The following is a 26,096-nucleotide window of genomic DNA, read 5'->3' as shown; positions in this document are numbered from 1 at the left end:
CCTTACTCCCTCTCACTCTCCCATTTCTGTCTCTAGTGTTCATTCTGTAGGTCTTTGTGTACCCATAGCTGACAGGACTTTAAATAACTCTGATGAAAATGCTCAAGATTCTGTAGGAAAACATGAACGTTATAGGTGAAGAGATGGGCATTTCAGGAAAGATTGGGAAACTAATAAAATATACTTGAATGAAAATTTTAGGATTAAGAGTAATATCTGAAATTAAAAATTCATTGGAGGGTGATCAAAAGTAGAGTAGGGTAGCATAGAATAAAAGATCAATTAATTTAGATTAACAGAATCTATCCAACCTGAAGTACAGAGGGGAAAAAAAAAAAGAAAAAGTAAGTCTTAATGACTTGTGGGACAATCTAGGTGGAAAAACAGTCTCAGAGAGAGAATGGGGCAGACAAATTATTTCAAGTCAAAAACTCCAAACTTGATTAGAAAAATAGCAACCTACAATTCTGGAAGCTCAGTGAACTTCAAGCAGGACACCTTTTAGGCACATCAAGGTCAAACTCCTGAAAGCCATAGGTTAGAAGAAGTTTACCTCAACCCCTTCATAATGTTAACAAGCCCAGAGAATTCATTACTTGACCAAGGCAGTTACTAGAAGGATTGAGACTAATGCTGACACATTCAAACTCCTGGTCCAGTATGCTTTCTGCTGTGGAACACTGCCTAGATTCCTAGACATAGCTCATAAAATAGGATTACTGTCATCCAGCGAATAGGTTGAAATGCCCGAATATCAATTGGTGCAACAACAATATTTTTCCAAGTAATGTGTTTATTCACTTTCTAAAGTATTCTTACTTTCCTACAGAGTTATTTCGTTATGGTTCCTTTTATACCATTTCCTTGTCAAACCCATTTTTCTGAAGCATAGCAAATATATAATTGGTTTTAATAAAAGTAGTGTTTAGGTTTTGACTTTGGTCATTACGTAGTAATTTACCTTCATGTTATTTAAAAATACCTACTTTGTTTCAAAGTAATTAATCTCAAAGTTATTTTACTACCTTTCTCAGATATTAGAGTGTTGAAATTGAGTCTTTAGGGGTTACTGTTTAGTTAATCCTGTATTTAGAATATTAATTAGTTACCATAAGTTATTCAAAAAGTGTCAACTGATCTATATTATTAGTAGCAGTTTTCAATTTGGAGAATAATGCTCTTCACCAGAGTAATATAAATTATTTTTGATCTTGTGTAAGGTACATGGTAAATTTTTCATAGAATATTCTGGTGGCTTATACTTTTTTTCATCTTTGAACAATGCAGATAAAGTTGTTTTTGAGATTATGAAAACATAAACATCTTAAAAATTCAGGGATATTAGCACCTAGTCTGCAGACAAATCAATAATTTTGACTTTTTTGGTATACTTTAATGAGGAAATAAAAACAAAAAATTATTAAATAAGTAAATTTTCTATTTGATAGTAATACCGATTTCGACTTTCTGACTTGCACCTTGACTACTAAACCAGAACCAAGCACTTCACCACCATATGGTGCTAAATTACTAGCACCCACTGAACCAGAAAGGTCTTCTCTCAATCATCCCACAGGTATTTAATAATTCTCAACAAATAGAGATGACATACCAGTAACTAACTTTTCTTTATTTCCAGTGGACAGCCCTAGCTTTTTGAGGGAACCCTAAACAGCTGCAGTATAGTGGTGACTCAATGACAGAACTGAGAATCTGGTTTATTTACCATATAGAAATAATCCCTTCTGCTCATTTCTAATTCTCCAAATCTACTCTTCACCCTACCAACTCCCTATCCTCTCCCAGTTGCATGCTGTCTTGGTCACTGGATAAGATTCATTACTTTATCACGTACTGAATGATAAATTAGTTTTACATTGCTGCTACATCCTTGTAAGGCACTTTGGATTTTACAGTCCAAATTACATGTAAAATACCATATTCACAGCTTCTATGAATTACCTCATGGACATCTTTGGGGGCCATTTTTTTTTGTCTACTGAAACCAGGCCAATTGTCCCAAAGAACTGATATTTAGAGTTTCTTTTAAATAAACCTAGAAATTGATCCTCGCAGTCTTAAAACTTGAAAAATTTACATTTGTGTTATCTGAGTTCCTTTCTCGGGAAAGGAACCAGCAGACCTCCCAGAGAGTATCAAGGAACTGAAACTTAACAGATCATGTCATCTGGACAATGAGATCTCAGACCTCTTACTTGTCATGATGGCCTAACCAACCACCTGTTTCTTGTTGACCAACTCCTCTTCCTTACTCTTCCCTAATCCCTGATTTCCAACAAATAGTCCTATTTCTTGCCTGCTACATAACCTTTAATTTTAGTTTAGTTTTTGAGGAACTGCCAAATTGTTTTCCACAGCAGCTGCACCAGTTTACATTTCCACCAGCAATGTATGAGGGTTCCAGTTTCTCCATGTCCTTGCCAACACGTGTTTTCCATTAAAAAAAATTATACCCATCCTAATGAGTATAAAGTTGAATCTCATTGTGATTGATTTGCATTTTCCTAATGACTGTTGATGTTCAGCATATTTTCATGTGCTTATTGGCTATTTTTATAACTTCTTTGAAACAAATGACTATTCAAGTCCTTTGCCTATTTAAATATTGTTGTGTTGTTTGTCATTTTGTTTTTAAGTTGTAAGAGTTCTTTTTATATTCTGGCTACTGGACCCTTATTAGATATATGATTTACACATTTTCCCCTCATTCTGGAGGTTGTCTTTTCACTTTCATGATAGTGTCCTTTGATGCATAAATGTTTTAATTTTTATAAAATCCAATATATTTTTTTCTTTTTTTTGTTGCTTGTCCTTTGGTGTCATATCTAAGAAACTATTGCTGAACCCAACATAATGAAAATGTATCCCTATATTTCTTTTAGACATTCTATAATGTTAGCTCTTATATTTATGTCCTTGATCCAATTTTAGTTAAATTTTGTAAATGGTGTAACGTAAGGGTCCAACTTCATTACTTCATTCTCTTCCATGCAGCTATGGAGTCCCCTAACATGCACATTCCCAGCTGAGACCAAACAAGAAGATGCTCTTCCTTCTTGTTCAGCTCTTAAACTAGAAATGTGTCCTTTCTGTGGTCTATTTAGTGCAATATTTTTCACAGTTGTGTGCTTTTTTTCCTGGGGATGTTGTTATTTAAAATGGCTCTCCAGTATAGTGCTGAAGTGCTGTCTAGTGCTCCTAAGCACCAGAAGGCTGTGATATGTCTTACAGGGAAAATACAAGCGTTATGTAAGCTTTGTTTAGACATGAGTTACAGTGCTGTTGTCTGTGAGTTCAGTGTTATTGAACCAAAAATATATATAATAAACATGGTGGCTTTAAACAGAAACACACATAAAACAAGGTTATATATTGATCTGTTGACAAAAATCTTGTGACCAGAGGTTCACAGGAGCCTAATTTTGTATTTTCCCTAGGATCAGTGGTTCAGTGTTTGCTAATTCAATGTTTATGGTGACTTAATGGAATATTGACTACTGAGAAAAATGAGAAGTGATTGCATATAACACACATTTTCTTTTGTAAAATTTTTTTCTTTTTATCTTCCAATGAGCATCATGATCTAGAAATTGTATATACGTAGAAGTATATATAAACAAAACAGAACAACCATATATAAGTTTAACAAAATAAATAACAGGCAACATTTACTGAAGAGTTCCTATTTTGGGCAGATATTCTAAGTATTTCACATGTTATTTTATTTTGTTAGCTTTTTTAGGTTCTATTATTTCTCCCACTGTACAGTTGAAGAAATCGATGCCTAGAATCTCATGTAAATTATACAACTTGTGAGTGTTGATACCAGAACAGTATGATGCCATGGTCCTCCACCCTTAACCAATAGTTCTACCTCTTAAAATTATTTTATTAATTTAATCAACCAAGTCATCAAATAAGCAGTGTCAGGTATCCTGGTAGGAGCTGTTGACATAGCTGTGAACATAATGGTCCTGGCTCTTTTGGGACTAGTGGTGAGTAAATGCCCATTTTAAATAATAAGATCATAATGGGAAATATGGGGTGCCATGCAAGCTCACAACAGAGGCATCTAATCAAACCAAGTGTGTCAGGGAATGAATCCTGGAGGAAGTAATATCTAACCTGAACTCTTCAGGCCCTAGGGGAGCTTGCCAGTTAAACTGGTGAAGGAGTAAACTTCTAGGCAGAGGAAATCACATATTTTCAGGTCTAGGGGCAATTCAAATCTAGTTCAAAGGGATAGAAGAACCTCCCGTGTGTGTGTGTGCGTGTGCCTGTGTGTTTGTATGTGTATGCCGGAAAATTTAAAAATGAACCTGAACCTAGGTAGTCAGGGGACATATTGCAAAGGGCTTTGTAAGTCATGTTCAGAATTTTGGACTTGTCCTAAGAGTAATGGTAAGGTACCAGTAGGTTTTAAGTGAGGAAGAATTATATGTGTATAGTTATTGTGCTTTGCTTTCTGATGGCTCTTGGGGCATTTTTCTAAAAATGATGAATTTCTAACCTTAATGATTACATTGCATTTAGCATAAACTCTATCATGGACTATGTACCTGAAAATAACTTGTTGGATTAACTGCCTTTTTAAATTCCTTTGTAAAACACACAGACTAACATTTATGGCAAATGTAGCTATCAGCTTACATGTTTTGAATGTCTGCTTATGTTTACTCCTATCAGTTGGTTGTGCTTGTGCCAAAAGTCAGTTATATTTTTTACAAACTTTTTTATTTTTGCCAGTTCTATGTGTTATAAGGAATAGACACAATATGGATTTGAAAGAAGTAAATTTTTCCTATTAAAACTAAGTTTAGGCCAGGAGCGGTGGCTCATGCCTGTAATCCCAGCACTTTGGGAGGCCGAAGTGGGCGGGTCACCTGAGTTAAGGAGTTCGAGACCAGCCTGGCCAACATGGCGAAACCCAGTCTCTACTAAAAATACAAAAACTAGCTGAGTGTGGTGACATGAACCTGTTATCCCAGCTACTGGGGAGGCTGAGGCAGGAGAATCACTTGAACCCAAGAGATAGAGGCTGCAGTGAGCTGAATTTGCTCCATTGCACTCTAGCCTGGGTGACAAGAACGAGACTCTGTCTCAAAAATAAACAAATAATAATAAAAATAAAAACTAAGTTTAATACTAAGTTTGTGAGAAAATTCTACAAGTTTGGAGAAAAAAACTGAACATAGAAGGACTTGGCACTCTAATTGTGTAGCAGGAGTCTTTGAGAACTTCCATTTAAACTAAATAAACCTGCAAATCATAGTGGTGAATCAAAATTGTGGTTTATGACCTCAAATTCTAGGATGTGGTTGAATACGCAAAGAAAAATTCTTGGCCCTATACCAAAATATTTGTAAATGAATATATATTTATTTATTCTAGGGTAAAATAAGTGGTTTACAATACACTTAAGATGTATTGACTTTAGTCTCTTGATGAACTTTTTTGATTTGCCAACTACTAGCCCCAATCACATCAGATAATATGGCTTTTTTATATTGCACAGAAATTAAGTATAAACTACACGAATAACGAAGCACTTAAAAACCATTTACATACTCTTGACTGACACTTATCTCTTGAAACAGTCCATAGTATTGAAAGATTTGAGGTCCACCCTTTACTGGTGTCCATGAGCCAGTGGCCTTGCCTTCAGAAGGTCTGCTTCTACTATGTTAAAAATAACTTGGCTACCCCAAGGCAGGATGACAGAAATCCTGGCAGCCAGCATTCCTTTCCTTCTGATCCACCAGTCAGTTTTTTGGAGCCATTTCCATTTTCTCCTTTCTTCTCTCCAGGAGCAGAGGTAACTTGGAAGAGATTGCAATAAAAACAGCTTGATGAGACTAATGGAAACTTGCTGCATTCAGCTCTGGAGCCCCCTCCCCCAAAGGTTCCTGCTCACACAAACCAGGGAAAGTCCTGACGGAAGAATGATGTTTAGCGTGAGGGGCCTCATTTTAGCATCTACTTTTTAAAAAATTATGTGGTCCACATAGCTTACTTTTGTTTAAAAAAAATCACTAAAAAGACAATATAAACATAGAAGTTTCAAACGGTGTGGAAAGGTAAAATCACACACTATAAATGTAGCCTTTGGCAAGACACGGAGCCTCTCTGATTGCTGGTGTTTCCATTTGCAAAATAGGATAATGAAAGCTAATTTATAGAGATACTCTGAAGATATAATGAGATAATATATGCCAAATGCCTGTTGTTATTTTATTTATGGTTATTGTGTCAGTCCATTTGCATTGCAGTAAACTTTGGGTGACATAAAGAAAAGTGGTTTACTTTGAGTTGTTCTGCAGGCTGTACAATGGAAGTGTGGTGCCAGTACCTGCTCTGGTGAGGCCTTAGGAAGCTTACAATCATGGTGGATGGTAAAAGGGAGATAGTGTGTCACATGGTGAGAGATTAAGCAAGAGAGAGAGAGAGAGGAGGGAGTTGCCACACTTTTAAACAACCAGATCTCTTGTGAACTCAGAGGAAGAACTCAGTTATTACCATAAGGAGGGCATCAAGTCATTCATGACGGACCCTCCCCTATGACCCAAACACCTCCCACTAGTCCCCACCTCCAACATTGGAGGTCATATTTCAATATGAGATTTGGAAGGGATAAAACATCGAAACCATAACTTATAATACACTATTTTAATTTGGTTAATCAAAAAAATAATTTTCCAGTACTGAGAAGTTTGTTGTTTTCCAGTATATTGAAAACACTGGAAGGCACAAGGTAGGAATGATGAGGGTGGAAAGGGACAATGAACTACGATGGTAAATGGGGCGATGTCACAGCAAAGGACATTTATATTGCACTATGAGATGTCCCACAGGTACTCCAAATACAAAGAGACCACAACTGAACAAGCCGAGGCTCATTACTCCAGGCCAGTTAATCTTAAGGTCGTAAGCAGCCACCTAAGATCTCAATTTATCGACTTAGCTGTCACACTGGGCACATCTCCTCCTCTTCCCAATTAACCATATCTGCTTATTGTAGGCTTATGTACTGTGTCTCTCACTCTTTCCTTCTCCTTTTCAGTTGCAATGACCTTTGGAATCTCCTCATGGGTTTTGGCAAACACCTCTAAACTGGCATCTTCTCTTCCAATTTATCCCCCTCTAAGCCATCTACCATACTGATAGCCAGGATCAAACTTAGCCCCCTCTAAGCCATCTACCATACAAAGTGATTCTTCAAAAATGCACAACTGGGCTGGGAGCAGTGGCTCACACCTATAATCCCAGCACTTTTGGAGGCTGAGGCAGGCAGATCACAAGGTCAGGAGATCGAGACCATCCTGGCCAACATGGTGAAACCTCGTCGCTACTAAAATAAAAAATAAAAAAAAAAAATTAGCAGGGCATGTTGGCACACACCTGTAGTCCCAACTACTTGGGAGGCTGAGGCAGGGAAATCATAGAACCTGGGAGGTAGAGATTGCTGTGAGCCAAGATCGTGCTACCGCACTCCAGCCTGGAGACAGAGTGAGACTCTGTCTCAAAAAAATAAAATGCACAATTGATAGCAAGTCTCTTCCCTGATTAATTTCTTTCATTATCATCTACAGTGTAAATTTCAATTTCTTTATGCAGCATCCAAGGTTATTGTAAGGGCTGTTCTCGCTGAGTGTAAGATGAAGAAACTGAGGCCAGCACAAGAAGATCTGATGCGAAGGAATTTATTCAGGCCCCCAGACGAGGTTCTGCGGTCTGACAGGAGGGGCTGGAGAAGTTGCTCGGACTCCTCTCAGACGTGGGGTTTTATAGGGAGTGGAGGTGTTTGATTGGTTGTGCCCAAGGTGAGTGAGACAAAATGGCGGGGAGTGGGGCCCGAATGGAACAAAATGGCAGGGAGTGGGGCCCAGATAGGACAAAATGGTAGGCAAGGAGTGGGGCCCAGAGAGGACAAAATGGTAAGCAGGAAGACAAAATGGCAGGCATGGAGTGGGGTCCGGAGAGGACAAAATGGTAGGCAGGGAGTGGGGCCCAGATAGGACAAAAATGGTAAGTAGGAAGACAAAATGGCAGGCACGGAGTGGGGTCCAGATAGGACAAAATGGTATCAGGTAGGTCCCGGCGGGGCTTTTTTTCCCCCCGGGGGGGGGGGAAGGGGAGTGTGAGCTCCTGGCAAGGGAAGGAGGTGTTTCCAAGCTCCCTGTGAGGGGAGGGGGTGTGTCCGAGCTCTCCGTGAGGGAGGGGGGTGCATCTGAGCTCCCCGCGAGGGAAGGGGGTGTGTCCGAGCTGTCTGCAAGGGAGGGGGGAGCCTCCGAGCTCCTGGCAAGGGAAGGAGGTGTGTCCGAGCTCTCCGCCAGGGAAGGGGGAGCATCGGAGCTCCTGAGAGGGAAGGGGGTGTGTCTGAGCTCCCCGCGGGGGAGGCGGGGTGTGTCCGAGGTCTCCACAATGCAACCAGCCTTACAGTTATTACAGAAGTTAACAAATGTTAAGTACTTGAACAGTGCCTGGCACACAGTAAGTACTACAGAAATGCTTGCCATTATTATTTTTTAATGACGTCTCCACTCTCCTCTTTAATCTAAAACACTGTCATTCCTCTGTTAGAATCATTGCTCACACTTTTCCAAGCCCACTGTGCTATTACACACCTCTGGGCTTCACACACATACACACACACACACACACACACACACACACACTCTTCCACGTTCCTGATCCTGATTTCTCCTTTTCTTCTGTGTGGAAGTCTTGTTTTTTGTTTGTTTGTTTTTTGAGACAGAGTTTCACTCTGTCGCCCACGCTGGAGTGCAGTGGCATGATCTCGGCTCATTGCAACCACCACCTCTCGGGTTCAAGCAATTCTCCTGCCTCAGCCTCCCGAGTAGCTGGTATTACAGGGGCCTGCCACCGCACCCAGCTACTTTCGGTATTTTTAATAGAGACGGGGTTTCACCATGTTAGTCAGGATGGTCTCATACTCCCGACCTCAGGCAATCCGCCTGCTTTGGTCTCCCAAAGTGCTGGGATTACAGGCGTAAGCCACCGCGCCTGGCCAGAAGTCTTCTTCTTTTTCATATTCTACCTCCCTGGTGTTTCATTCCCCTTCACACACAAGATATTTTCTTCCATTTCTGAGACTTCTGGACGTGTAATGCTTTTCTGGTTGCGCCATCACATTGGGTTCTAATCTATTTTGGTGTATCTTTTCCCTAATATATTGTGAGCTCTTGGAATGCAGGGTCTGTATTTTACTTATTCCAAGCACCTGAAGAAATGCTGGCACAGGGTAAGCAACTAGTATTTAGTAAGTTGTTGTTTTTCTGGTTTTGGTTTTGGTTTTTTTTGGAACAAATGAAAAGTGTAGGCTACATTAGACAAAATGTAATTAAGAATATTTTAGATAAGGAAAGAAATTCCCACTAGGGCAGAGAAAGGAAGTTTAGTCAAAATCCGGAGCGCTGCAGTTTAACATCGAGCTAAGCCTATTTGGTTGAGATCCTGGCTTTTTGATCCGTTGGTGCCACGTTATGTGCTGGATGGCGGTAATCAATATACCACTTTCTCTGCTACTTTGGGCTCAGGTGGAGAGAATTTTACTCCCCTTTCTGCAGATTCTCCCAGTGCCTCAGTAGGGAGTAGAGGCTATGAGGGTCTATCAGGTCCCAGAAGGCCTCCTTTTCCTGTTTCCTCTAGGGGCCTCCACCGGGGCTTCAGCCCCAGCATCCGCGTCCTCTCCGAGCAGCCCGGCCCCAGGTGGCTGCAGCGCGCGGGGCCTCGGGCCCCGACTCGCCCCTCCCCACCCCTCCCCGCGCGTCACGTGCGCGAGGATGCGAACTCCCCCTCCCTCCTCCTTCTCCCCAACCGCCTCCCGGGCTTCCTCCTGCTCCCGGTGAGGAAGTGCTTGGCAGACGGCGCGAGGGGGAGCGAGCGAGCGGGCGCTGCCGGGAGCCCGCAGCCCTGGCGCCCGCCGCCGCCCGGAGCCCCGCAATATGCCGCCGCGGCCCTCTGGCTCTCGGCCATGGCGAGGCTCTGCCGGCGCGTCCCTTGCACCCTGCTTCTTGGCCTGGCCGCGGTGCTGCTGAAGGCGCGGCTGGTCCCCGCGGCTGCCAGAGCGGAACTCAGCCGCTCCGACCTCAGCCTCATCCAACAGCAGCAGCAGCAGCAGCAGCAGCAGCAGCAACAGCAAAAGCAGCTGGAGGAGGCTGAGGAGGAAAGGCCAGAAGTGCCTGGGGCATCCTCCACCTTGACGGTTCCAGGTAGGTCCTGGCTGCCCTGCCCGGCCTTTCAGGCCCGGCCGGTGATCTCTTATGGCCTCGCTGGCTTCCTCGCCCCTTCCTTAGCCATCCCCATCCCCATCCACTTGCTCGTCTCTGTCACCATCCCTCCTGATCTCTCTCCCTAGACTGGCTGCCCAGCCTTTGGTCCTTAGATCTGGTGTAGGGAATCTTCCCTTTGGGTAATGAGCTTTCTGGGCAGCTCAGCACTGCAGTGGGTTGAAGAGGGTTGGAAAGCTGGGGGTGGGTGACTACCTGGGTTGATTTGATGATCTTTTTCGTCTCCCTCCCTTCTTCCTGAATTCTGCCCTCCGCCCTGGGAATGACTATACACACACAGACACACACGGTTCTTAAATCCCTTACGCATTTTGTTCTCTATCCTTTTCTCTCCTAGAGACTGAGAAATCTTGCCATGGACACCCACACACCCCTTTCACCATTTCTCCATGCCTGCTGTATTTAAATTTAGCCATGGAGAGAGAAATCTTGATGTATTTTATTATTTATTTCTCTTTTTCCTTATCCCAGGAAGGTTTAAGGGTTCATCTTATTGCAAAGAATGCCTTTAGTACAATAAGATGAAGCAAAACACAATCAAATAGGAGTTTGTAATTGAAGAAAAGGGAAAAGGAGAGGAGGACACATGAGGTAAAGTCTGGAGTGGCGTTCCTACAGCAAAAACCTATGCCTAAAGAGGGAAATCTCCTTACTCGTTAGTAGAACTTACATGAGGCAGATTCTTGACACTGTTCAATGAAGGTGTAGAAATACGGCGGCTGCAGTATAGGTGGCTATCACAGTTCCCCGGTTCCTGTTTCCCACCATTAAAGCTCCATGGCTAAGCAAATAGTGGATGATCCATGTATATTGCATCTCCCTACCCCCCAACCCACTTCGCTTCCCTGCTGTAGATGCTGTCTGTTATTTGGAAAGAAAAAAAGCCTTCAATTTTCTGGCACGAGGGCTTAGATTTTGTGAAACCAAAGTGAATTCTATTATGACATTTGTTTTTGTTTTAAAATCCTGCCTGGTAATATTATATGAGTGCTGAAAATTAGATTTTAAAGAGTAGAGTCAGCATCACATTTTGTATTGCTTGCTCATCATCAAAAAGCAGTACATAGGCATGCCAGCTGTGATTCATGACACAGCCAGGATGATTTAATTTATCAGAGTGCTCTGAGCATAGGATGAAATCACCAAAGTGTGCAGGAAAGCATGTGTTTCTGACACCCTCTTACACCAATTAATAACACTCAAGTATGGCTAAAAGTCTTGAAGGGTATGCAGTGTATGATGGTTTTCCTACCCAGCTTTTAATAACTGAAAGTGATAACAACATGGTTTGGGTGAGGCTGCTTTTAGACATGCTGTTCACTAAACTGAAGGAAATTGGATATAGCAGATTGATTGACCTCATTAAACGAGATACTTCATAAATTCGCTATGAAGCAGAAGTCTAGGAGAGTGTTTGTGGGTTTTATGGTTTGCAGTATATTTTTATTTCCATTTGCTTTTCAGGAATATTAAATGGGTTTTGACTACTGTAATATATATGTTATGATTAGGGTTATGAATAACTGCAATAATATTAAACCTGAATCGAGTATGCAAATTAAAATGTTTGCTTTCCAATGTTTGTGAGGGCATATTCTGAAAAGGATGATTGTCTGGGAAATTAGCAGTTTTTGTTTTATTTACCTATTAGATTGAGATAAAGGAACCACTATTCAATAGATCAAGCTAGAACCTGAAAAGTAACCTATAATGACTCTTCTTCCTCAAACACTCTAAATTACCCAAGCCAATGGCAAATGAGAGAGGAATTCAACTGACTGCTGTTTTAGTTATTGTAATACCGAGTCTTATAATGCAACACAGCTTATAAACAAATGAAGTTAAAATATTCCTCTGAATGCATTGTGATCTCTCCATTGAACTGGTCTTCCTGTTTCAACCTTTGTTTGCCTACTGTCTGTTCTCCTCACACAGCTAGGGATCTTTTAAAGAGACATTAAATAGGATCATTTCTGCTCACAATCCTCCAATGGCTTCCCGTCTCTCTCATACTAGATGCCCGGATCCTGAAAATGGCCTACAAAGGTCTGGATCCTTTGTATCCTCCTTTCTCTCTCGTCTCATTTAGCCCTTACCCTAATTCACTCCACTTGTAGCCACACTAGCTCTGTTTTCTTTGGCTTGCAAGAGGACCCAAGTGTTTGGCCTTTGCACTTGCCATTTTCTGTGCTTGGAATTCTGGAACTTCATATTTTTCAGGTTTGCTTAAGTGTCTCAGTAACTGAGTTCTTGACCAGGTGTTTAAAATGGTAATCTGCACACCCTTTTTGCCCTTACCCTGATTGATTTTCCTCCATGGTACTCACTATTCTCAGCTGTTCTAATAAGCCTGTTTTCCCTTGGTAGAACATAAGCTCTGGGAAAGCATGGACTTTGTTTTGTTCACTGCTATATTTCTAGTATCTGGAAGAGCACCTGGTTGGTACCCATAGACATTCAACCATTTGTTGAATGGATGTATGAATGAATGAATCAGTCAATCAATGTGCTGGCATCAAGGATCACTTTCATTTTCTTAGTAGTTGCTCTTCTTCACTGAATAAATTCTCCATTGGAATTTAGCTGGGGATGTATAAAAATAAATGTTATGTAAGAAAATTTGTAATTAGAAGTTATAAAGTATGTAAATTTTGGATCTTTAATTTTAGTTAATTTCAGTGTTTATCTTATGCTGACTATAGAAAACTGATTGATACCAGTACTTGGGCCTACTTACTAGGTTCTGTCAAGAATTTATTGTTTTTTGTTTGTTTGTTTGTTTGTTTTGAGATGGTGATGTGATCATGGCTCACTGCAGTCTCAACTCCTGAGCACAGCCTCCTGAGTAGCTAAACTACAGGTGCATGCCACTGCACCCAGCTAATTTTTTTTTTTTTTGTAGAGATAGGGTCCTGCTTTATTGCCCAGGCTAGTCGCAAAGTCTGGAACTCTGGGCTCAAGCAATCCTCATGCCTCAGCCTCCCAAAATGTTGAGTTTACATGCATGAACCATAATTTGTTATCTGAATATACTTAATCCTCTTATGACATAGGAGGGTTTTAACATGTTATACCTTTAAATTGCTGTGATTAAGCTTGAGTTCATTCTTTACCTCTGTATGATGCTTCCGATTCTTTGGACATACCATATGAAAAACTGTAGGACTTTTCTCAGGCAAAATTTAGAAAACGAATATGATACATTCAGTGATTGATATATGACTAAGCCTTATCAGTCCATAGTAGAGAAACTGACCATTGCCTTTGCTTAGTATTCTCTGGATTTTATCATTCTAAAAATGTATGGCTCTTTGTATTGCTGAGAAACAAGAAAGCAAGATTTAAAAAAACTTGAATGTGAAAATTTTAAAAAATCAGTATTTTTAAAAAGTACATTTCCATTTTCTCATTAACTTATTGAAACACCATCTTCAGAGAGCAGTGAAAATAAACAATAAGGTTGGTATCCATCAAATCAGTTGTTTTCTTCAGTGTATGCAACAGCTCTCATTTCTCCATCTGTACCAGTATTTGTTAGAAATAAATATTTGAAGGTCCTGAGAATTAATTTGGGGGCTGGTGGTAGTTGAGACAACCATATTATATTCATTCTGATGGCCTATTAGATGGGAGGCATGCTGGGGTTGGGGGCGAGAGGAGCTGGGGAAAAATAATGAGCTCCATTTAAAATTCTCTATGTGAAGCAGAGACACAGGGGATCTCCAGGGATCATAGAAATGTCTTTTCAGTACAGAGAGAGCTTCTTGAGAGTCATATTTTCATGGTATGAAAATTTTTGATTGCATATTTCAGTGATATCTCTTTTTAAACTTTTTATTTTGAAAAATGTTAAATATATAGAAAGTAAACAGGATAGTATAATAAAAGTCTGTACCTGTCACCCATCTTGAACAATAGTCAAAATTCTGCCGTTGTTTTTTTCACCCATACTTCTACCTGTTTCCACTACATGGTATTTGTTTTTAATTTTTAATTTTTATGGGAATATAGTAGGTATATATATTTATGGGGTACATGAGATATTTTGATACAGACATAAAATGGGTAATTATCACATCAGGGTAAATGAGGTATCTGTCACCTCAAACATTTCTTATTTGTGTTATAAACATTTCAGTTATACTTTCAGTTAAGTTAAAATGTACAATAAGTTGTTGTTGACTGCAGTTACCTCGTTGTGCTATCAAATAGTAGATCTTCTTCATTCTACCTAACAAAATTTTATACTCATTAACCAACCCCACTTCCTCCCCCATCCCAATACCTTTCCCAGTCTCTAGTAACCATCATTGTAATCTCTATCTCCATGAGTTTAATGGTTTTAAATTTTAGTTCCCACAAATGAGTGAGAATTTGCAAAGTTTTCTGTTTGTGCCTTGCTTATTTCACTTAATGTTCTCCTGTTCCATTTATGTTGTTGCAAATGAGAGGATCTCATCCTTTTTAATGGTTGAATAGTACTCCATTGTGTATATGTATCATATTTTTTTTTGTTTGTTTTGTCCACTATCTGTTAATGGACACTTAGGTTGCTTCCAAATCTTGGCGATGGTGAATAGTGCTGCAATAAACATGGGAATACAGATATGTCTTTGATATACTGATTTGCTTTCTTTTGGGTATATACCTAGCAGTAGGTATTGCTGGATCATATGGTACCTCTATTTTTAGTTTTTTGACGAACCTCCTGCTGTTCTCCCTAGTGGTTGTACTAATTTACATTCCCACCAGCAGTGTTCAAGGGTTCCCTTTTCTCTGCATCCTCATCAGTATTCGTTATTGCCTATCTTTGGATAAAAGCCATTTTTAACTGGGATGAAATGATATCTCATTGTAGTTTTGGTTTGCATTTCTCTGATGATCAGTGATGTTGAACAGTTTTTCATGTACCTGTTTGCCGTTTGTATGTTTTCTTTTGAGACATGTTTATGCAGATTATTGGATTTTTTGCCTACTGAATTGTTTGAGTTCCTTATATATTCTGGTTAAAAATCCCTTGTCAGATGGATAGTTAGTAGATATTTTCTTCCATTCTGTAGTTTGTCTCTTCACTTTGCTGATTGTTTCCTTTGCTCTGCAGAAGATTTTGATGTGATCCCATTTATCCATTTTTGCTTTGGTTGCCTGTGCTTGCAGGGAGAGTTTCCTCAGTGTTTTCTCATGAGAGTTTCCCTAGTGTTTTCTTGTGATGGCTTCCCCAGTGTTTTCTTGTGATGCTTTCATAGTTTGAGGTCCTAGATTTAAATCTTTAATCCATTTTGATTTGATTTTTGTATGTGGCAAGAGATAGGGGTCTAGTTTTATTCTTTTGCATAAGGATATCCAGTTTTCCCAGCACTATTTATTGAATAGACTCTCCTTTCCCTAATGTATGTTCCTGGCACCTTTATTGAAAATGAGTTCACTGTAGATGAGTAGATTTATTTTTGGGTTCTCTATTTTGTTCCATTGGTCTCTGTGTCTGTTTTTATGACAGTTACAATGCTGTTTTGATTACTATGTCTCTGAAGTATAATTTCAAGTCCAGTAATGTGATTCCTCCAATTTTGGCTTTTGTTTTTGCTCAGGATGGCTTTGGATATTTGGAGTCTTTTGTGGTTCCATATAAATTTTAGGTTATTTTTTTCTATTTCTGTGAAATACACCATTGGTATTTTGGTATAGATTGTATTGAATCTCTAAACTGCTTTGGGTAGGATGGACTGGGCTTTTTTTTTAATAGGCCCTTTTAGAGGTAAAATGTACACATATAAAATGTACATATTATATTTTAGTCTCTTGACAAATAGATATACCCATGTAAATATCACCCTATTAAGATGTAGATGTCTATATCACTTTAGAAAGTTTCCTCGTACCCCCTTCCCAGGCAATTCCTGTCCCTCACCCGGAGATGCCTGCTGTGTTTATTTCGTTTTCATCATAGATTAATTTTGCATTTTATAGAACTTCACAAAACGGAATCATATAGCATGTGTCCAGCTTCTTCAGTTTAGCATAATTTCCATAGATTTAATTCATTTCGTAGCACATTTAGTAGTTTGCTGAATAGTATTCCATGGTATGAATTACCACAGATCAGTTTATTGATTCTTCTGTTGATGGATATTTGGGTTGTTTCCAATTTTAGCTATTCTGAATGAAGCTGCTACATTCTTATATAAATCTTTGTGTGAACATGTTTTCATATCTGTCGGATAAATGCCTAGGAGTGGAATTGCTGGGCCAACTGATACACTTTTGGAGTTAAAAATGTTTTTTTCCCCAATATTCTAAGTAGCTGAAACCTACCTATCTTAACAAAATAATTACTTAAAAAATAATGAAATTTAATATTTGGTATTACTGTATACTTTTTCTTAAAATAACTTAATTTAAACTTCTTTTTAACTTTTTTTTTTTTTTTCCCACATGGACTCTTGCTCTGTTGGCCAGACTAGAGTGTAGTGGAGCAATCTCAGTGCACTGCAGCCTCCACCTCCTGGATTTAAGTGATTCTCCTGCCTTAACCTCATAAGTACCTGGGATTATAGGTGCCTGCCACCATGCCAGGCTAATTTTTGTATTTTTTTTTAGTAGAGACAGGGTTTCATCATGTTGACCAAGCTGGTCTCAAACTCCTGACCTCAGGTGATCTGCCCACCTCGGCCTCCCAAAGTACTGGGATTACAGATGTGAGCTACTGCACCTGGCTAACTTTATTTTTTAATTGTATATATTATAGTAAAACAACATGATGTTTTTATAGGCTTATACATAGTGAAATAGCCACCATAGTCAAGCAAATTAACATATCCATCCTCTCACATAGTTGCTTTTTTTGGTGTGGTAACAACACCAAAATCTACTCTCACCAAGTTTCCAGTGTACAGTACAATATTCTAACTATAATCCTCACTGTACCTTAGGTCTCTAGTCATACACGTCTAACATATCTGCTACTTTGTACTTCTTGTCCTACATCTCACCATTTTCTCCTGCCCTTGGCAGCCACTTAAATCTCTCATCCATAAAAGCACTTATTTACTTACTTTTTTCTTTTCAAGGAATTTGAAAAATCAATAGGAAAAGTGGGATTAGAAATTAACTAAGTAATCATGCCTCAAAGGCCATATTCCCAGATGGGGTAATTATGATTTCTTTCCAGGATTTTAATAACCAAAAGGAGTTATTTCTTGGTGTTGATAACAGGTTGAAAAACATATGCCATTGTGTTGAATTTGAGTCCAGTTTGTTTTAGTAGCAGTTTTACAGTGTTCTTAATGTGACTAAGTAGAAACTGTACCAATTATTTTTCTGAAACAAAGCTCTTTCCCCAAGTATATAAATATTGAACTTGATTCTCTTTCAATGTTCTGTCTGACTAGGTTAGCTCTGGTATTGTTGTCATTCATTTACTTGGCTTAATGTAATGTTTCTTAATTTTCTTTTGTCCAAGTTGCCTTAGCTAGGAAATGGATACACTGTTTTCCATTCACTACTGGTAAAGTTTGCTTTGAAATACTTATCAGGGGCTGGACGCAGTGGCTGACACATGCAATCCCAGCACTTTGGGAGGCTGAGGCGGGTGGATGACAAGGTCAGGAGTTCAAGACCAGCCTGGCCAATATGGCGAAACCCTATCTCTACTAAAAATACAAAAAAAAAAAATTAGTCAGGCATGGTGGCACATGGCTGTAATCCCAGCTACTTGGGAGGTTGAGACAGGAGAATTGCTTGAACCCAGGAGGCTGAGGTTGCAGTGAGCTGAGATCACGCCATTGAACTCCAGCCTGAGCAACAGGGTGAGACTCTGTCTCAAAAAAAAAACAAAACAAAGAAACTTACCTGGAAGAGTCTAAAACCATGAGAAGTATGTGTGGTAGTGAAATGCAGTCCCACATTCTTGAACTACAAGGACATTTTCTGAGAAATGCATCATTAGGTGATTTGGTTATTCTGTGAACATCATAGAGTGTACTTACGCAAACCTAAATGGTACAGCTGCTACACACCTAGACTATATGGTATAGCCTGTCACTCCTAGGCCATAAATCTGGACAGCACGTGACTATACTGAATATTATAGGCAATCGTAACACAATTTTAAGTATTTGTGTATTTAAAGGTAGAAAAGGCAAAGTAAAAATGGTATTATACTCTTATGGGACCACTGTTGTCATATATGTGGTCTGTTGACCAAAACATTAATTGGTATATAACTGTGTACGCTTAAGAAAACAGCTCAGTTTGCTTTGAAGATTCTGTCTGGAGATTCTTTAATTGGCCTTTTGTGTCAGCACAATTCACATGTCCAAGACATATCAGATTCTGTGCCATTTAATTTTTTTTTCTTTTATGATTGTTTGTGTCACAGTGACTAGGCTGTATTCTTACATACTTGTTAATAATGTCTGTGAATATAAGGCCAGTTCATTTGGGCCTAAAATGAGTGAGTGATTCAGAGTACCATTTCATGTAGGGCAGCAGGTGTCAGGGAAATGGTAATCACTTTCCATCATGATTAATGTGTCAAATATGCCTCAGGGACCTAGTGAACCAGAACTGTAACATGCCTCAGTAATGTATTACTCTTCAAACCTTGAGTTGATAATGCCAGAGTTCTTCATATTAATGTTCTATATCTTACACAGAAGGTAAGATTTAAAATTAATTTCATTTATATGTGACATTTCAATTTCTATTTAATATGGTTTTTTTCCTTAAGCAGATTTCTATATCATAACAATTTAGGGGATAATTTAAGATTTAAGTAAATGTTTAATTTGTCAGTATAATCACTTCTTGTACTTAGTTCAGTTTTTTCCTGTTCAGTAAAGAAATATTATTTATAAATTATATATATCTTTATATATATATTTATGTTATATACATCTATATATAGTTATAAATTATAAATAAATCTTTATATATATTTATAAATTTTATATATATATATATATATATATATATTTTTTTTTTTTTTTTTGAGATAGAGTCTCACTCTGTCCCACAGGCTGGAGTGCAGTGGTACAGTCTTGGCTCACTGCAACCTCCGCCTCCTGGGTTCATGCGATTCTCTTGCCTTAGTCTCCCAAGTAGCTGGAATTATAGGCATTGAGCCACTGTGCCCAGCCAAATTACATATTTTTAATTCACTTGTTAGTTCTGCTGAGAGGTAGAACATTTACTTGGCTACAACAATAGCAATTTTGTATCTGTGGATCCCAAATACTAGCTGGGTTTTAGGTGACCAGTTGACTGGTCAACTGGTGGAAATGTTCAGCTTCAACTCATAGCTCATGCCGTGAGGTCCCTGGGCTCCAAAGACACTATAGAATTCCATATCCTTTGTCTGTTCTAAAATAAAATAAAACCAGTGTTCATGCTTTTATTCCCACTGACCTATTTCTCTGCATTTTAGTAACAGGAACGTGATACAAACAGAAACAGGATGGGTAGATACGTGATTTGTTTTTCCTAATGGATTAGCTATAACCAGGAGTTAGAGACGGCAGATGTCCTGGAGTTTGACGCATTCCACCCTTGCCTCCTTTCCTGTGTTTTGGGAAAGGGTAAAAAGATGTCAGTTATAGCTCAGTATAATTAAATGAATTATGTTTCTTTAAAACTTGAAACATGCTGCTAATGTTCTTTGACATTTACATGAGTAGTGTTTGTTTATAAATGTCTGGATGACTGAAACAAAATTACCAGAAAAAGCCATTTATTGTAAGAATGAAATAGATGAAGAACATGCTTTTGTGTAAGGGGAGAAAATGTCACCAAAATAATGGGCATAGTAGAATAACAAACCATTCATGGATCAATGATCAGGGTGTGTCATGCAAGGGATTATGGTTAATTCAGTTTGTAAACTTGAACTTAAAAAACCCATCTACTTATTTATATTTAAGTGAACTGGTACTTTCCAAGTATTTGTGATTAAAGACAAATAACTTCTCTTCATAAAATAAGTACTTCCTAGCATATATTTTTCAGTATATTTGTGCTGTTTGATTCTGGAGGTTTAGCAGAAAAGCTATGACTTAATACTTCCAAAAACTCCAGTTTCTTTATATTAATCAAAATTTGACTATAAAAATTTTATACTATTATATGAAACAACTAATCTAATCCTATTTACAATGAAGCAATGCCTAATATTGATTAAAATATATAATAATTTTTTAAAAACAAAAGTATTCCCTTCCTAGGTTATACTATTCTTTATAATAAGCTTTCTTGGAATCATAGGCTCTTAAATTGAGAATGAGGTAGAAATGGCCTTCTCTTATGTGCTTTTCTCTGGCAATGTTAGAAAAAGAATGTCCTTAAAAGACATTCTTTTAAGGTAGACACCCTTAAAAGAAATTGTGGTAACACTGGCAGTTACAAAGTCTGATAAAACTGTTAGTTAGGGATAATTTGCTGATTTCCTTCATAGCAAATATGATAGGGTGAGCTTGTTCATAATTGAAAACTTTCACTACCAATTGCTTCAAGTTTGAATCACAGAAGTCAAAAGAATGTGTATTTTAAAATTGCTTCTGTACCCTAGTATAATATTTCAAATAGGAAAGAAGTCTATGCACCAATAAAGCTGGGCAAATGTAGGGTGTAAAGATGTTGGAAATGAAGACTTTGGAGGCTCAAGAGAAGAGAGAGGGAGTCAGGTAAGTCAATAGTCCGTGGAGGAGGAAGGGCCTCACAACTAGTGAATCTTTTTTTTACCCCATGTATATGTAAAGGACTCTCATTCCTTTCTACTTTATTGCTGCAGGGGAGGCAAGCCCCAAAGTGGGGCTTAGCCTGTGAAGGTTCTTGGCTTTGTGCAGGAAAGAATTCAGTGATGAGTCAGTGGTAGGGTAGAAAACAGCAGTTTTATTAAAGCATCAGTGTTACAGCTCCTATGGTGTTATAACTCAGTGACTGCTCCTGCAGTGCAGGACTACCCCATAGGCAGAGAGTAGCAGCTCTGGGCAGTTTTGCAGTCATATTTATACTTACTTTTAACTACATATATATTAAAGGATGGTTTATGTAGAGGTTTCTAGGGAAAAGGCAGTAGCTTTTGAGTTGTTGGGTCATTGCCATGGAAAGGAGCGGTAATTCCAGGGTGTTGTCATGGCACACTGGTGGGCATGACTTATGGAAAGCTGCTTCTGCCCTGTCCCTGTTTTAGCTAGTCCGCTGTTTGGTATGGTGTCCAAGTCTCGCCTCCCTACCTCATGGCAACCCAGAGGTTCTAGGGAGCCAATAGAAGGGTGTAGGGGGTGTCCTGAGAACCCTGAAATTAATTAGACAATCTGCAATTATCTAGTGTTCAATGTGCTTTGAGATTTTCAAAGGCATCTCTGACCTGTGAAAGGGGTCAGAAAACCTACCATGGTTAATTAAGCCTTTGTAAGTGGACTCAATAAGAGAACAAAGGTAACATTCAGACTCAAATAACAGATCAAAAAACATTGTATTTTCCTAACATGTGAAGGGTTTTTTTGTTGTGATTGTGCAGCTATGATGGGTAAAATTAGCAAGCAGGACAGCAGTATACCCAGTCCAACCAGAAGGCTCTAAACCCTTAAAAGATGTGATTGCTTAGAATGCACATATCTCAGTCACTTCTTTCAATGTTGGTTTCTCCATTCTGTTGGTGGAATGGTTGCCAATATGTAATAAATATCTTCTGATAATCATATGACTTGGAATTGTCTCATATCCAGGTTTTGTTATATAATAAACAGGTGGGATACCTTATACCTGAAAAAACCCCTTTGTTCAGAATTCATTGGCAGTCACTCCAGAAACTCTCTGCATCTTGGCTTTTGACTCTTCCACTGAGAGATAGTCACTGAGATTAAGTTAATAATCTTAATATGGGCTCTGATGATTTTCCAGTCATCTACTCCCTTCAGGCCTGATTATATAAACCTCAGTCAGTTTTAGCAGATGAGGGCATACTCTGGTTGTTAGTAATTCCCAAAGAAGGCATTTAGAAAAACCTAAACCTTTTCCTCCCTCCTGAGATAAGTATTAATCTTTGGTCTCTAAGCTGTTTTGGGGTCAAAATAGTAACTTCAGCCTATAGTGATTTAAATCTGTAATTTAACTTGCTATTTTTATTATCAGTGCTGTTCTAGGATTTTGGAATTAATATCATCTCTAAACTCAGTGAAACCCATATGTTTCTTTTTTTTCATTCACACCTCTCATGGTATCATTAATAACTGATTACATTGGAAATGCAAGAGACTATCAAAATAGCAGAGAGCATTTCTGTACTTTAAGGCCTAGCTCTGTCTTACAGAATTTGTCTTTCACTTGGAAATCCAAAAGGAGAAATTTGTATCTCAGCACATTCTGATGTTCCAAAGATAAATAATAGCATGTGTTGAGCTTGGAAAGCTTCAGCTTTAGAGAAGAAGCTAGGGCATAGAAATGAAAGTGAAAAAGATATAGACACCCCTGATAAATCCCAGCCCTGCTCTGGTGATTGTGCTTTCTGTATGTGAGGACTGGCTTAAAGATCAGGACGCTATGCAAGGACTGTACGTTGACTCATCATGGATCTAACAGCTTTGAGATAGGTTTGACAAAGACAGATGAAAATATGTTGGCCCAATTTACTCTGCTTTCTTCCCTATCAATACTCCTTATCAATAGTACAGTAGAAAGTCTTATAACTCAAATAATTTGCAATTTAATTATTATATATCAAAAATTATATATTAATATTATAATCTTAACATTTGAAACTATAATATACGGGTCATTAAAGTATCCTTACATTCTGAAACATGAAAGTAGAAAAAAAGTTGTATTTCTATTTAACATTCTCTGACTCTATTCAGTCTCCTTTCCCCGAGGTGATCTCATCCACTCCAGTTGCTTTAAATACCATCTATACACTAAGACTCCTTAGAGCTCACTACTGAAACTATCTACCAATTATTTTTATATCTTTATGTGGATATATCACAGGTATCTGAGTTTAATGTCTAAAACTGGACTCTTGATTGCCAGAATAAATATTTCCTTCCTTATTGTTATTAAAAACCAATAAAGTGCTCCAGCAGCCAGTGAGTGAGAGTAGTGGGTGCTGTGCTTGCTACTAACTTTATAATCCTCTTCATCTAATCAATCACCAAACTCCATTTAGGAGTCTACATCCTAAATATATTCCTCATCTGTTAATTTTTTCCCATCTTCACTGTCTCTGGTCTAGCTCAGGATACTCTTAGCACTAGCTCATATTAGCACATCAGCCAGCCTCCTTATGTCCATTCTTGATGCTCTGAAATCCAAACTCCCTAGAGAAGCCTTGGGGGGAATTGTTCCCCACCCTGCCCTCCCATAATGATTATTTTAAAGTACACATTTAATCAGGTTTCTAGTTACATTGAGAACCAAGTCAAAAATCGTAATGTGATCTGTAAGGCTTTGCATGATTTACCACTGCAGTCTCAACTCCAGCGTCTTTCCCACGTCATCACTGCTCGAGTTCTCTGTACCTCAGGAGTGACAGGTTTTGTGCCTCAGTGCCTTAACACAGGTTGTTTCTCTGTTTGTAACACTAGCCACATCCAACATAGGTACCGCCCACCCCCCACCCCGATCACCTGGCTAATTACATTCAAACTTCAGATACTAACTTAAATACCACTTTTTTTAAAAAAGGTTTTTCATTGACTTTCCAGTCTGAACTAGGGTCCTCTCACAAGCACCTCCTACCCTACTTGCACGAGGTCTGTAATTAATTGGGGGCTAGGCACCTGTTCCATATTTCCATATTCATGTTTTCCTTTGGTTTGGAAGCCAGATCAGGCCAGGTGCAATAATTGCTTTGCTTGGGGCTATATCCCTGTATAAATATTTATTGAATGAATAAATGAAGGTCTCCATATAGATAACTATTTGGGTAACTGAATATGTTTGTTCATTCACATGCTTGAGCTGGCTTCTCCAGACAGGGTATATATGAAAAGGATCTTATGTAAGGAAAAGGATGTAGGACTTTAGGACTGACGTGGTCAAACTATATGGTTTTGGATGAAGGTACCTGCTTTGAAAAACAAAATTTGATGTTTACTCAAATTTAGCACATTGTATGCTGGTTTATCTATGGGGTTGGTGATAATTTACAAGATTCCTACAAGACTAACTTTACTATTTCTTTTTCTTTTTCTTTTTTTTTTTTTTTTGAGACGGAGTTTCACTCTTGTTACCCAGGCTGGAGTGCAATGGCGCGATCTCGGCTCACCGCAACCTCCGCCTCCTGGGTTCAGGCAATTCTCCTGCCTCAGCCTCCTGAGTAGCTGGGATTACAGGCACGCGCCACCATGCCCAGCTAATTTTTTGTATTAGTAGAGACGGGGTTTCACCATGTTGACCAGGATGGTCTCAATCTCTTGACCTCGTGATCCACCCGCCTCGGCCTCCCAAAGTGCTGGGATTACAGGCTTGAGCCACCACGCCCGGCCCTTCTTTTTCTTTTTAAACAAAATTCATTGAGTGTCTATTATTTGCCAGGCACTATGCATGGTGCCAAATATATAGCAATAAAATAACATTGTCACTGCTTGCAGAGAACATTCAGTGGGGACATAAATAAAAAGACCACAAATAATTAATAGAGTATGATAAGTATATTTGAGCTTTGTATAGGCTACTGTGGAAACAGGTTTGGGGGAAAGTAATTTGGGCTGAGTTTCCCAGAAGAAAGCACACTTAAAGTGAGTCTCAAAATTATGTAAAACGGCAGAAAAAGGAAATTATTTTAATTTTTGACTGAGATCTATTTTTTCTTTCTGTGACTGTAATAAAGTGGCAGACTTAAGCTCTGACATATTATCAATTATATTAAGTATCAATAGTCCAAATACAGCACTTAAATTACAGATTGGAAGACTGGACAAAAACCAACCAAAAGAAACATAACCAAACAACACATTGTCTGAAGGAAACTACTTCAGATATAATGATATACTTAGGTTGAAAGTAAAAGGATGGAAAAAGATACACCATGTGTACTAAACCATTCTTGCCCTGCTATAAATACCAGAGACTGGGTAATTTTTGAGCGGGAGGTTTAATTGGCATATGGTTCTACAGGCTGTACAGGAAGCATATTAGCATCTGCTTCTGGGCAGGCCTCAGGGAACTTCCAATCATGGTAGAAGGCAAAGAGGGAGCAGGCACCACCACCTAGAGGAAGCAGGAGCAAGAGAGGGAGAATGAGAGGTGCCACACTTTTAAATGACCAGATCTTACAAGTACTGACTATGACAAGAACAGCACCAAGGGGAGGGTGCTACACTATGCATGAGAAATCTGCCCCCATGATCCAGTCATCTCCTCCAGGCCCCATCTCCAACACTGAGGATTACATTTCAACATGAGATTTGGGTGGGGACACACATCCAAACTTCATCATGTAGTCTCTAGAATTTTACATTTTATTTCCTGTTTTTAGGGCTTATCATTTCCTATTAGAAAAGAAAAAATAGCTTCTTCCATAGTACCCACATTTCTTGAAGAAACCAGGCTGGTAATGCATCTTCCTTTCTTAAATAAGGAAACTCAATTCAGAATTCAGACATAAGCTCCATTTCTATCAATTTATTGGGAGATCCCCCAATGAGCTAGCAATTGGTACTTTTTGCCTTTACATTGTTATATAATAGAAATACTTTCCCCTGCCACAAAAACAGTGAGAGTGTCACCATCTTGGCCAGATTGTGGTTTCCTGAACATGTCAATCCTCAA

The 26,096-nt window shown here is 38.9% G+C and overlaps 1 protein-coding gene across 1 annotated transcript in view; it reads left to right on the top strand.

Annotated features, from left to right (window-relative positions):
- The first annotated feature begins 10,015 nt into the window (after positions 1-10,015).
- FAM171B (family with sequence similarity 171 member B) overlaps positions 10,016-26,096 on the top strand; it is a 79,449-nt gene continuing 63,368 nt past the window's right edge. Inside the window, exon 1 of the mRNA XM_012473917.2 lies at positions 10,016-10,253. Within this exon, the coding sequence (XP_012329340.2) occupies positions 10,016-10,253 (238 nt within the window). The remainder of the gene's footprint in view (positions 10,254-26,096) is intronic.

The sequence above is a fragment of the Aotus nancymaae genome, unplaced genomic scaffold, assembly GCF_030222135.1.
Source record: "Aotus nancymaae isolate 86718 unplaced genomic scaffold, 86718_ANA_hifiasm-v0.15.2.pri h1tg000008l, whole genome shotgun sequence".
NCBI classification, from domain to species: domain Eukaryota; kingdom Metazoa; phylum Chordata; class Mammalia; order Primates; family Aotidae; genus Aotus; species Aotus nancymaae.
The sequence above is the reverse complement of the archived record's forward strand: the minus strand, read 5'-3'. Positions and strand labels throughout refer to the sequence as shown.